This window comes from Trichechus manatus, unplaced genomic scaffold, assembly GCF_000243295.1.
Source record: "Trichechus manatus latirostris isolate Lorelei unplaced genomic scaffold, TriManLat1.0 scaffold00172, whole genome shotgun sequence".
Taxonomy (NCBI): Eukaryota; Metazoa; Chordata; class Mammalia; order Sirenia; family Trichechidae; genus Trichechus; species Trichechus manatus.
In genome coordinates, this window is record NW_004444108.1 from 5,392,764 (window position 1) to 5,407,197 (window position 14,434).

Consider the following 14,434-nt stretch of genomic DNA (forward strand, 5'->3'; position numbering starts at 1 on the left):
AGTTACTACAAATGTTGCCCTATGACAATGGTTAACAATCTCACAACACATCAACAATATCCTTACTCAACCTTGGGTTCCGTATCACCAGCTTCTTTGTCTCCTTCTGCTTTCTGGCCCTTGTCACTGGATGAATTCCAATTAATTTTAAGTGGTATTTTAATTCAACAGTGTATTTTTGAAATTAATTAATTTTATAGACTGGCAGTCTTATTAACTATTAAGTCTAATGAGCTAATATTTTTTGGCACTTTTAAGAATGATTGTTGTTGATGTTAGTTGTCACTGAGTCCATTCTGACTTACGGTGACCCCATGTATGCAGAGTTTTCCAGCCTGTGACCATCTGGAAGCAGATCACCAGGCCTGTCTTCTGAAAAACCTCTGAGTAGGTTTGAACTGCCAACCTTTCATCTAGTAGTTGAGCACTTACCCGTATGTGCCACCCAGGGACCTTTTAAGAACAATGCACACTATAAAAAACAACCTAAAACCCACAATTTCTGCCCTTAACAATTAAAAAAAAAAATTTAAGTGTATATTATTCTGATGACATATGTGAGAACGGAAAAAGACACAGCATTGTTGTCAAATCAATGAGTGGTACAATGGACACAGTGAAACATTTAAGATAGCATTCAGAATGCTCACTGTTGCCATTGACATTGATCTATGATTGTGATTAATTGCTTTTGAAATTTTGATCAAAATTGATGTCCAATTTTCTGGCACTGACTTTGTAAGTTAAATCTTACCCTGGAATTACATAAATCAATTTAGTCTGGACTTCTGTAAAAACTGGGGGGAGAAAAATAGAAGTAATTTCTGAGTTGTCAGTGACTGATGGATATTCTCATTTCACAGTTTTAGTAAAGAAAAGGTCTTACCGTAGCTGTCATAGGCATCCTCACTTACTCCATGACCATAGTCATAGTATTCAGGTACACTGCAACAGATTTAGACAGCAATCAATGTTACCGTAATCAGGAAGAATCAACCCAGAAACTCATATGGAATTTGAAGGCAAAATGTGTGCTAAGTTACTATCGTAGGAAACTCTAGGCATGAAACACAATCCTAAGGAAATATTTAGTAAGAAAAACAGGTTATCAACAAGGAGTGCTATGATTTTTTCTCATGCCACCTCAGTACTTCTTTATCTTCCAGTTTTATAAATCAAATTTTCCCTAAAACACAAGTATAATAATTCAAAATTTGTCCAGAGGAGAGTTATAAAAGGTCCATTTCCAAGAAAAAGTGCTATGTAAGATTACAATCTGGTCAATCACGTATGGCTCTTAATGCAGTTACATTAAGAAATATGCATCAATTTCATCTTTACTTCCAAACACTGAAATGATATTTACAGTACCCTCTATCTCTTACAAAATATACAAGCTGTTTCACTTCACTTACTATTTTGCTAGATGCTTCTGCATTTCAATAACTGACAAAAAGCGGTCCTCCCTTTATTTCTTACTCTAAAGTTATTTAATGTCTTCTCCCACTACAATTGTTCTTGCTTTGTCCTGCAGCATTCCCCTCTAAGGAGAAGTTAGTTAGTATCCAGACACCATATATACCTTGTATCCATTAAAGCAGTATCTCCTTCCAGCTACTATCTCTTTATCTGGCCCATTACAGAAAAATTTCTTGAAGTGACTCTACTTACTCTTTCCTCTCCTCTCCTTCCATATACTCTTGAGCACGTTCCAGTCAGGCTATTTATTCCCACTGCTCCATGGTAACAGCTCTTTTCAAGAGCTCAACCTTTTCAAGTCCAATGGTCAAGTCTCGGTCCTCATTTTACTCAATCTATTAGCACCACTTAACACAGCTTCTGACATCTCTCTCAGGGGTCGCTTAACTCATTACATTTCTTCATTCTTCTCTGTTGGTACCTCCTCATTTTCCCGTCCACTTAACCCTGCAGACCATGTGGGCTCAGTTATTAGAATTTTTCCCTTTTCTATTTATACTCCCAAGGCTGAGGATATAATTTGGAAGACATCAGAACAGCCAGTAGGCAATCTCATCTGATCCTGTGGCTTCAGAGCCATCTTTATTCTTATGTCTTCCAAATTATAACCTCAGCCTTGGCACATTCCCTCTACTCTGGTCTCATATCCAACTGCCTACTACGCATTTCCACTTGAGTGTCAAAGTTAACATATCAAAATACAAAACATTGATGTTCCTTCCACCTCAAATCTTTTATTTTTACATTCTTCCCATTTTCATAAATGACAACACCTTAAATTAATTAGTGTTGCTTTTCTCTCACACCTAATGTTCAATCCAAATGCAAATTCCTTCTATGTTAAAAAATGTATAAAAATTTGAATACTTCTAAATACTTTCATCTCCTTTAGGAAAAAAAAGTCTCAAATTCTTATCTCGCCTACACAACCTGGTCCCCTAAAATTTCTCAGATCTCATTCTTTACCACTTCCTCTCTGCTCACTCTGCTCAGGGTTTGCTGTTATCCTAGCTGATCCTTGAATATGCCAAGCACATTATTGTCCCAAGGCCTTTTCATTTGCTGTTCCAGCTACCTGGAATATGTGTTTCCTGAATATCCAATTGTTCTTTCTCATTCTTTTAGAACTCAGTCAAATGTCACTTAGGGGTTTTTTCCCTCTCATAATCTATTTAAACTAGCAATTAATCAATTAAGAACCCTAGTGGCACAGTAGTTAAGTGCTTGGCTGCTAACCAAAAGGCTGGCAGTTTGAATCCTCCAGCAGCTCTGCAGTAAATGATGTGGCAGTCTGCCTCCATAGAGTAGAACTGCTTTGGAAACCCTATAGGGCAGTTCTTTGCTGTCCTATAGGATCACTATGAGCTGGAATTGACTCGATGGCAATGGAGGTTTTGATTATTAATCAATTAAACCGATTTACCCATCCATTTAAGCTTGCACTCACCTATCTTACCTTGCTTTATTTATCTTAGCGTTCATCATTCACTGCTGTACGTATTACATTAACAGGCACACAAACACACATTTTAATTACTTATTGGCTGTCTTCCAGGTCTAGAATGGAAGCTCCTTGGAAAAGGAACTTAGTCTCCTTTGTTCACTTGATTTCATTGTTCCAGGTTGATTGTTCTAGAACAATGCTTGGCACATGATAGCTGCTCAATAAATATTTGTAGAATAAAAGAATGAATTGCTAATAGGAAGATTAGACGCCATTTAAATGAGTAGCCTACTGTAATGAAGTCAAAATGTTTTAGAATACTATGCAAAAATGAAAATTATTTTAATTTAACTTCATATTTGGCAATGAATTAATTTTTAAAAAAATATTACTTGAGGATCTATAAATTTTTCTAATACATTGTATATTTTGCTCAAAATGAACTCCTTTGTTCAAAGGTAGATACCATTGCCCTCCATCTAAATCTTAATTTATAAATTATCTCAAGATTATGAATTTCTTTTAAGTACATACAAGTGTGGCAAGAATATGACTTAATATCAAATATCAAATTTTATAGATGCCAAAGGGTTAGGCTGGAACAAAAAACAGAAGAACTAAAATTATATGTTTCTCTGAATGTGATTGTCATTATCCCTCAAGGTTATCTCATAGGTGTCATTATATGAAGTACTTCAGATTTCACTGATAGTAAGGAAAGAGATGCAAAAAAGAAAGTAAAAGTGTACACACTAGAGATGAAGAGTTAGAGACAGAGGGAAGTTTGGTAATTTTTATCTTCCCGGGCAAGAAAATATGCACTGACTTCAATTTTAGTGTAAGGAAGCTGGAAAAATTACCTGGCTCTGCCTTCATTGCTCAAGATATTTACATACAAACTATCTAGGATAAAACTATGGTAAGATGTTTTCCTCCCCAATCTTCCAATCACTTGAGAGTGTAGAAGTCTAATTCCACTGGCTGGTGGCTGGAGGTTTCTCTCTTCTTTCATGTACTTACATTAATAGAAGTGATGCAATCACTAGGTGTACTACATTCCTGCAAGCTGTTACATCAGTTCCCTAGATTATCAAGAAATGGCAGTCATGAGATTATGCAATATGATTTAACAAGCAAAACTCCCATGTTTAGGAGATATGGAGAAAAATGCTAGCATTGATAGCAGCTTCTCCCTGCCTTGATCACAATTAATAATTTTTCTGTGAGTGAGCCTCTGATCATATTTCCCCAAGCATGTGCCTGAAGACCAGTAGCACAGAATGCTATATAGAGGCATTACTCTGTTTCTCATTGGATTCCAACCTTAATTTTATTTGATGAAGATAAAGGAGAGCAAAAGAACAGTAATAAAGAGGCTCCAGTTATTGTCTATTATAAATGATAGATACACACCAAGAGGGAATTTTAACTTTCAGAACTCTAAAAAAGGAAATGTGGGATACAACACATTTGCTTATGATTTGGAAAAATAATGGATGATAATCATAATGGACTCCGTCAGAATCCATACCTTTGCTTATCCAACTATTACTTTTCATCTCTTCCAAAGAAAAATATTTTACTTGGAAAAATGGCTGCTCAGCTAGGGAATACATCCCCCAGCTACCCTTGCAGCTAGCAGTGACCTTGTGACTAAGTTAGGGAACACGCAATGTGAACAGAAATGAAGGGGCAACCTTGAGGTCATTTCCAATTTAAGAACAAGCTGCCCGTCTTGGACTTGTGCACCTTCCTGTTCTCAACTGGCAAAATGCAGACATAGTGATGATTTAGTATCCATCGGTCCAAATAAAGATGATGCTCTACGAAGTCATGGAACAGCAGCAGGGGGGGAACTTCTATCTCTGAATGATCACATGGAACAGACTTTCTTACATACTCTACACCACTGACTACTTCTGGGATTGTTAAGCAAGAAAAATAAATTTTTATCTTATTTGAGTCACTAAATTTTGAATCCGTAACAACAGGTTAGTCTAACATAGAAATTAGTATACAGAAGTGTGAATTTGCCATTAAAAAAAAAAGGTGGCATTAACTTAGTAGGAGGAAAGGAAACAAATACTGGAGTCTGGTAATATGATTACCTTGGTTATACCATTGCAAGTGGTAACTTGGAAGGCAGGTTATAGGCCTGTGTATCCTATGGCACTAGGGGAAAATACTGGTTAGTGATCCTCGCTGCTTTTAGAAACGTTTACAAGAGATATAAGCTTAAATAAGAACTGAATTGTCAGAAGAAATGAAAGGAATGGAACTTTGCTAAAGAGGCTATCTTCATCTGGTTTATGTCTTAGTTCTATAGTTTAAACTGACAGAGGACTCACAAATTTGGGACTTCAAAGAATTAGGAAAGCCATTTGCTACTGTATTCCAAAAAGCAGGAGATAATGAGTGATGCTCAATGATGTCCTCAAAATCTTCTCATTAGATTTTGCTGCCATATGTGATCCCTAAGGTAATCCTCGGGCTCCCAAGCATGCATCAGCAGGAAGCATGCCGCAAAAATTGTGAAGTCTCCAAGGAAGCTATACTCTACTGCACCCAATTCAGATAGGGCCATCAAGGATAAAGAATAAACAAGAACCTTCCAGTAAATCTGATGTAACTCCCAGAAAAGAGAACTAATGTGGCCAGATGCACTAATCAAGAATCTTATTTCACTGCTGTTACAAAGTGTCTTTATAATCTATGCCCAGTAGGATTTTGTAACTGCTCTTGCCCATTGAGTCTTCAGCGTTCCTTTCTTCTATTTTCCTGAAGGCAGTTTCTGTTTCAGTTATTCCGTTTATTTCTTACAAGTTTTATTAAGTGTGTTGTATGGGGGACTGCAGGCTGAGAGTGAGAAAGATAACCCATCTATCTGTTCACAGGTTTCCAGACTGCAGAGAACCATATCAAGATCTAATGGAGCCAAACAATAAACAAGCCCATAAAATAAACAATAACACCTGAGATGAATATACTGCTTAAAACAATTACTTATAGGAGATCAGAAGGGCAATATCTGCCCAAAAGCAAAGATAAGAAGGCAGGAAGGGATAGAAAATCAGGACTAAAGGAAAAGAGGAATCCAGGGCGGAACTGGGGAGAGTGCTGACACATTGTGGGGAATAAAACCAAAGTCATGAAATACTTTTTTGCACAAACTGTCAAATGGGAAACTAATTTGCTCTGTAAACATCAACCTAATGCACAAAAAAGGTCTTTATATTTCCCAGAAACCCTGGATTTGAGCTGTTATAGTAACAGAACATGAACTTGAATTTACTCTGCTGGGGAGAAGGTAAATGCGAAGAAAGGCATTCACTCCTATTTGAGTAATTAGAGGGTTGTTCTGGGGAAGACTTCAGGTTGTCCTCTCCTCAAATTTATTTGTCCTTTTTTCCATAATAAAGACTGACCAGCTCAGGAATATATTTCCCAGTCTCCCTTGCACTTGAGTGTTAACATGTGTAGAAATGATGTATATAAAATCTTTATGATTTGATTAAAAGTAAATTCTTTGTTCTCCATTTTCTTTCAGTCCTTGTCTTAGTTATCCAGTGCTGCTACTACAGAAATGTCACAAGTGGATGACTTTAATGAAGAGAAATTTATTCTCTCACAGTCTAGGAGGCTAGAAGTCCAAATTCAGGGTGCTAGCTCCAGGAGAAGGCTTTCTTTCTCTATCAGCTCTGGGGGAAGGTCCTCATCATCAATCTTCCCCTGATCTAGGAGCTTCTCAGCACAGGGACTGCAGGTCCAAAGGATGCACTCCACTCTCGGCTCTTCTTTCTTGGTGGTAGGAGGTCCCTCTCTCTCTCTCTCTCTGCTTGCTTCTCTGTTTTATATCACAAAGAGAATGACTCAAGATACAACCTAATTTAGTAGATTGAGTCCTGCCTCATTAACATAACAGCCCCTAATCTTAACATCACAGAGGTAGGATTATAACACACAGGAAAATCACATCAGATGACAAAATGGTGGACAATCAAACAATACTGGGAATCATGGCCTAGTCAAGTTGACACACAGTTTTTGGGGGACACAATTCAATCCATAACTGCCCTCATGACTATGGCTAAAAATGGCAATGACTAAGAACCAGTCTGGAAGGCTCATGTTAATGATGGCATCTCACTAGCCTGGATCCCTTAATAGCCTTATGGAGCAGAGTAAACCTACCAGCTCTATTTTATAATGTGTAAGAAACATGCTTTTCCCTTGATTAAGCCACTGAATTGTGGAGTCTACTCATGATAGAAGCTTAGCCCATACCCCAAATAATATGGCTGGTAAATGCTTGAATATAATACGCATACAGAAAATAATTATTGAATGAATAAATAAATGATTGAATGAAAGAAAAACAATTCAAAGGAAAGACAATTGTATTTGATCATGAATAATCTTAGAACATTTTGCTATAAATAACTATATATCATTTAGTGTATGCTTCAGAAGGGGTGTCCACTTACATTGACTCATTCATTTTCTGACAAAAATGAATCACTCATCAATCCTCATCAATCACTCATTCAGTTTCTGACATAAATTAAATCCAGGTTAGAAGTTTAAAAATAATGTGACTGACTCAAGCTTCTATAATTTTTATACTGTTATATTCCTTTTTAGTTTTAAAAACACATGTGTCTTTAAACACTGTTTTTAAACATTTAAACATTTTAAACACTGGTTAGAAAAAGTAGACTATTGTACTAGCTCTGTGGTCTTCATTTCATTGTATCAGAAAGCTATTATTTCATTACATATGATTCATTTTTGTCAAGCTGAAATATGAGTAAAAGTGGACAAACAAATTTAACATAAACACAACCTGGCTATTTAACTTTCAATTCATTATTATTCCACCTTATATTTTAGAAAATACAGTAATCGAAGTTTCTGAACACACTGTTACAAATATGGAGGTGTTAATTACAAATATGACAATTATCAGTGATTTGGAACTTAATTACTCTGGCGGTTACAGCAGATATAATTTACCTAGGAACTGACACATATATAAATCAAGATATAATATATTACCTTGATTGGCTCATTAAACAATATCTACTAATTAGTAAAATTCTATAGAGCATTTTGGCTACTTTACATCAAGACCTTACCCAAAACAAAAAAACCAAACCCGTTGCCATCAAGTCAATTCTGACTCACAGCGGCCCTATGTGACAGAGTAGAACTGCCCTATAGAGTTTCCAAGGAGCACCTGGTGGATTCAAACTGCCGACCTTTTGGTTAGCAGCCGTAGCTCTTAACCACTATGCCACCAGGGTCTTAGGCACTAGTAAATATTTGAAAACAAGTTAATAAATAATAAGTAGTATAAAGGAGGCAGAAAAAAAATTGATCAATTTATTAATTGTCAATTGTAAAACTAGAAATAAATCAAGAGATGAAATTTTTCAGCTTTTTTTTTTTTTTGGAGAGGAGATCTTTTATCCAAAGTAGACTTTGTTTACAGTTTACAAAGGCATCTGACTAAATGTAAATGAACACATTAAAAAAAAAAATTAGATGAAGTTTGGTTTCTAGGAAATGAAATAATATGTCCACCTTAATCAAGCTATTTTCCCAAACTTGATTATGGTGGACATGTTATTCACCTTGTGACATAATGACACTTACATTTCTACAGTGCTTCATAATCTAGCACTTCATGTTCATGTTCATGGGGTTGGACAAATCACATAGTGTAGCTGACCTGCTCAGAAATCAAAGAGACTAACCAAGTTTCTAAAGCAATTTTTCTGAACGTACATTTAGAGGCCAATTATCACAAATAGAAATATTTGCAGTAATAGAAATGGAAATACTGCTCTATATAATGTATATAGGCAAATCAGTTAAACTGATATAAATTGGATAAAAAATAGAAGACTCAATGTGTTAAAATCAACACTGCTTAATTTTCCAACTGTTCACTTTGGTAGGTTATAAAAGTTACCAGAGATAATGAGACACTTAACAAAGACACTACACCTTGCTATGGCCCTCATGTGATCAAAGCTTCCACAGTCACAGTTTCCAGTTAATTTAGAATATGTCATGTTGTCCTTCATTTTAACCTTTTTCTGATTCTTGACTAAGATGAAGACTTGTGGATAAACAGATGAGGGTGTTTCAGCTGAAGCTTCATTAATTACATTCTGAATTGAAGTAAAAAATGCAAAATAACATTTTAGAAGAAGAGATAAAGGAATCTGATTAATGAATTAATATGAAGGTTTATAACTACCCAACTACTCTTAGCATTGAAGTGGGGCCTCTTAAAATGTGTTCTCTTAAGCATTTACACTGAAGCTTTGTTAGACTGTGCATTTACACAGTATTTAAAGCAATATTTGTTAAGCATGATAAACTTTCAGTCCAGCTCCCATCCTCAAATTTCAAATTGGTAGCTCCTGTATTTTCAGGTACCTTTATACAATGATCAGGTCCTTCTGTTAAGTTTCATAAAACTCCATGAAACTGCTGTTTACAAAGCAGGAAACCTAGCGTGTAGATTAATGAGTACAGCGCACAGCTCCATGTATCAATTCTTACCACAACCCTCCCTCAGTATCATTCAGGACATTAACCAAATGCTGATAGGATGGAGAAATGGGCTCCTCATCAAATTGCTCAAGACTCCACAGCTTCCTTCCACATGAGACTATGATTCTGTCACCTGCTAGTTCTGATAGTTATTCTTGAGACTGCCCCTAGAGACATCTCTTACTATTTCCAGCACTAAGAGTGAAGTTTACCAACAGAGGATAAATTTCATGCCTATGTTGGAAAATATGCCTCTGTTGTGATGGTTAATTTTGTGTCAACTTGGCTAGGCTATGGTTCCAGTTGTTTAGTAAACACTAGTTTAGCTGCTGTTATGAGGTAGTTACATGTGATTCAATTAGTTGGCCTTAAGTAAAGCCAATTACCTACCTTAATATGGGCAGGCCTCACCCAATTAGTTGAAAAACTTAAGGGCAAAAATGGAGTTTTCTCTGGGGTGTATTACTGCCTCCAGACAATAAATAGACATTTTGCCTGAACTCCACCACTCTTCACTCTTCCTGTTGCCTGACCTATGGATTTTGGGACACAAGCCTGCAGGATTCTCTAGCCTGTCATCTGACCTATGGATTTTGGACTTGCCAGGCCCCACAATCACGTGAGGCAATTCCCTGAAGTAATTATCTCTATCTCTAACTCTAGGGGGGTGTGTGTGTGTGTGTGTATATACACACATATATGTGTATACATATAAACATATATACACACACGTGTATACATATAAACATATATACATATACATTGTATGTATGTGTGTGTGTGTGTCACACACCCATATATACAAAAACCCACTGCCGTCAAGTCAATTCAGACTCATAGCCACCTTATAAGACAGAGTAGAACTACCCCATAGGGTTTCCAAGGAGCAGCTGGTGGATTCAAACTGCTGACCTTTTGGTAGCAGCTGAGCTCTTTAGCACTGCACCAAGAGGGCTCCATATATATATACATATATATATATATATATACACACACATATATATATACATACACACATATATATATACATATATGTGTATCTATCTAGCTATCTATATATACACTCACCTATATCTAGATCTCACTGGTTCTGTTTCTATAGAGAACCCTAAGGCAGTGACCTATTTGCAAATAATAATTTTAAAAACCCATTGCTGTTGAGCGGATTCTGACTTGTAGCAACCTTATAGGACAGAGAGGAACTGCCCCATAGGGTTTCCAAGGAGCGGCTGGTAGATTCAGACTGCCAACCTTTTGGTTACCAGCTGAGCTCTTAACCTGTATGCCACCAGGGCTCCATTTGCAAATAGGGTTTCAAAAATTATTTTGTCTATGAGCAATTCCTACCTTCTCATAGAAACTAGCTGCATGTCTCTCTCCTCCCTCACATATCTGAAAATATTCTTTCATCTTATTTACTGCTTGCTTAACAAAATAATAGTACAGTAATCATAAAAAATAACCCAGCAGCTACCTATAGATACAATCAGTCTGCTTTGAATAACATTAAAGATCCAATGGGACTGACCAAACCTTCATGAAATTGCAATCTAGCAGAAAAGTCATTAAATAAGTTATAAAGAGTGATTCATCCATTCAATTTTTTTTTTAATTCATCAAATTCTGAAACTCTAAAATAAGTTGGAATTGTCCAGGTAAGATGCAGAAAACGAGGCTTAGAGGCAGGGGATCAGCACCCTACAAGGCTTGGAGATAAGAGGAGGTGTGGCAGCAGCAGCTGCTCCTCCAGAATGGCCAAGGGATTAGTATAAGGGAGAAAAGGACTCAACATTGGACCTCAAGAAAGAAGCAGGGACAAGATCTTGAGGGACTGTGTCTTGGTCATGCTGTAAAGAGTTTGGATTTTATTCTAAGAGTCTTTGAAGACAATGAAGGATTTAAAAAAGGTAGAGACATGATCATGTTTTGCCTTAAACAGATCACTCTGTTGGGGATCTTTCTTTTTCACTGTTGTCTCATCAACACCTGGCACAGTATCTAGCACACAGTAGGTACTTGTCTTAGTTACCTGTTTAACACTAATACCACAAGTGGGTGGCTTTAAAGAACAGGAATTTATTTTCTCACACTTTAGGAGGCTAGTAGTCCAAATTCAGGGCATGGTCCAAGGGGGAGGGACTTCCTTGTCGGTAGCCCTGTGAGGTCCTTGGAATTCCTTAGTGTCTGTCTTCCCCCTGTGTGTGTGTGTGTTTCTATTGTGCTCTTTTTATAATTTAGAAGTGATTAAGTTTAGGACCCACCCTATACTAGTATGACCTCATTACTATAACAAAAGAAAAACCTCTATTTCCAAACAAGTTCATATTCCAGGTATAGGGGTTAGGATTTCAACATGTAATTTTGGGGAACACAATTCAGTAAATACTCAATAAATATTTATTGGATAAATGAATTGGTAAGTAAAAGCCTGTAAAATGAATATTCTTTTTCCAATTGCTGTCTACCTTATATTTTTACATCTCTATTTCTTGTTTTATCCAGGATATTGGACTTTTTGTTAAATTAAAACATATGTGAGAAAATTTGCATGTTGGGATAAATTACCTGTGAACATAACTCATTTTATTTTTATTAGATGTTGATTTCTGGGTCTGCATTTTGAACTGCTAAGTGTATTTTATTCACAACTTTTCAGAGATTAAAAGTCAAGGTAAAAAGAAAAGGGAGGATAATTCAGGACTAACTTCAGTCAGCAATTCAAAAAAGCATTTTGGAAGATTTTGAGGATATTGAGAGCAATACATTAATTAAGTCTGATGTTTTGGAGGCCCAAACTCAAAAGTGTGGATAATAAAGAAGCATAATATGTGTTGATTTTCTCTTTGTCAATGTTTTAATGAGATCTTCACTGAAAAAGAGAATCCACATCTATTAAATGTTATTTTCTCATTGATTTGATCTTTCCTCCTTCCTCACTAGAAAATTCTCTATTACTTGATTTTTTTGAATTGTGAAATTTAAAATGGGAAAGGGCCTTAGAGGAGAAATTAAGTCATTTGTCTCTTTGAAATTCTTCTCTTTCCTCTCCCTTCCTAGAAACAGTAAGAACCATAAAAGTAAATAATACTTCTCTGGCACCTACTAGAGCCCTGGTGGCACAGTGGTTAAGAGTTGGCAGTTCGAATCCACCAGCTGCTCCTTGGAAAGCCTATGGGGCAATTCTACTCTGTCCTGTAGGGACTCAATGACTCAGAATTGACTTGATGGCTATAGGTTTCTGGCACTTACTACATACCAAACATGCTAAGAGCTATACATGTCTTATTTAATCATTATAACACTTTTTGAGTTGGTGGTATTAGCCTAAGTACAAAAGAAGAAATCTATGTTTAGCTAGATTCAATTACTTATTGTAGGCTACCTAGCTATTCCATGTTGGAGCTAGGATTTGAAACCTGGTGTAACTGATGATAGATGGACAACCCACAGTTTATCTAGCCCATTATATGTATCCAAATAATCACTCTCAATTTTAGTTGCATAATACTAAACAAAAGCTGAGGAAAAAAAATTTAATTAAAGACAGTGTAATCCCGGGTTAGTTGTGATTCGGAAGGTCAGAACAGCTGTGATCTCCCCTCTACATTTACCTGTTCTCCTTCTCCTTTTCAGAGAAACCACAGCTACCACCAAGAACAAGGGCCTGGTCCAAGCACACAAAATTCTCAACTCCTTCTCATCCTCTCCTCAATTATTTCCTCCTCCAGGAAGCCTTCTCAGATCTCAAAGAGCCCTACAATGTGTTCCCACGATGCTACACACCTCCCATATATGCCATTGTCATTGTGACAATTTCACTTTTATATGTCGTTATGTGCTCTGCTGCTAACCAATAGGTCGGCAGTTTGAATTCACCAGCCGTTCCTTGGAAACCCTATGGGGCAGTTCTACTCTGTCCTATAAGGTCGCTATGAGTCGGAATTGATTCGATGACAACGGGTTTGATTTGGTTTTATCTTCAAAATTAAACATGATTTTCATGAGGTCATGACAATTTTCCTCGTCATTGGATTCCCAGATCCTGACACATAGTAGATGCTCAACAAATATTGACCAAATGAATGAAGTCTTGGAACTGCTGAGCTTTATATCCATTCCAACTTTAAACAGCTACCTTCTAACCTGCGGGCATCGTTCAGCAGTTCATTGTGTTGATTACCATTCAGAATACCTATGTGCCCTCCCCCTGCCTCTCCTTTCTATTTGGGGAGCCCAACATTACCTCCTTTTACTGAGCCCTTAGTATTCAGTTTTACTTGGAACAAGCTCCCCAATTTCCTTTACCAATTTCCTTAACTCTTCCATTAGTTAGCTTCAGTAAGAGCCAATCCTCTATGTATTAAAAATGTATGGGACAATGGAAAATCACACAGCCATAAAGAAATGAAGTCCTGATACATGCTACAGTGGATGAGCCTTGAAAACATTATGCTGAGTGAAATAAGTCAGTCACGAAAGGACATATATTATAAGACCTGACTTATATGAAATAGGCAAATGTATAGAGACCAAAGTTTATTAGTGGTTACCAGGGATGGGAGAGGAAAAGGGAAAGTCTTTCCTTAGGGGACACTGACTTTCTGTTAATGGTGGCAGAATAATTCAGAAACGGATAGAGGTGATGAATGTAATCAGTGTCACTCAATTGTGCATATAAAAAATGTTGAATTGGTAAATGTTTTGTTATATATATATATTTTCCACAATAAAACAATAAAAACATATTTAAAAAAACATAGAATATACTGCCTGGCAAATAGTAAGCCAGCAACAAAAATGTCAGCTATTATTTTAAATAAACAAATAATATAAGCTGTCAAACAATTTATAGGTGAATCTAAAGGTTTTGAGATGTTTGCATCAGGAAAAGTTGATTTGGCATTTAGTTAGACACCTCCTAGGTGACCAAAAAAAAAAAAAAAAAAA

General features: G+C 36.5%; 1 protein-coding gene across 1 annotated transcript in view; it reads right to left on the bottom strand.

Moving 5' to 3' along the window:
* The window catches only part of KHDRBS2 (KH RNA binding domain containing, signal transduction associated 2), a gene marked incomplete at its 5' end in the record, with an annotated part of 440,115 nt that overhangs the window by 21,798 nt on the left and 403,883 nt on the right, over window positions 1-14,434 (bottom strand). Inside the window, one exon of the mRNA XM_004386836.1 lies at window positions 887-945. Coding sequence (XP_004386893.1) covers window positions 887-945 — 59 coding nt within the window. The remainder of the gene's footprint in view (window positions 1-886; window positions 946-14,434) is intronic.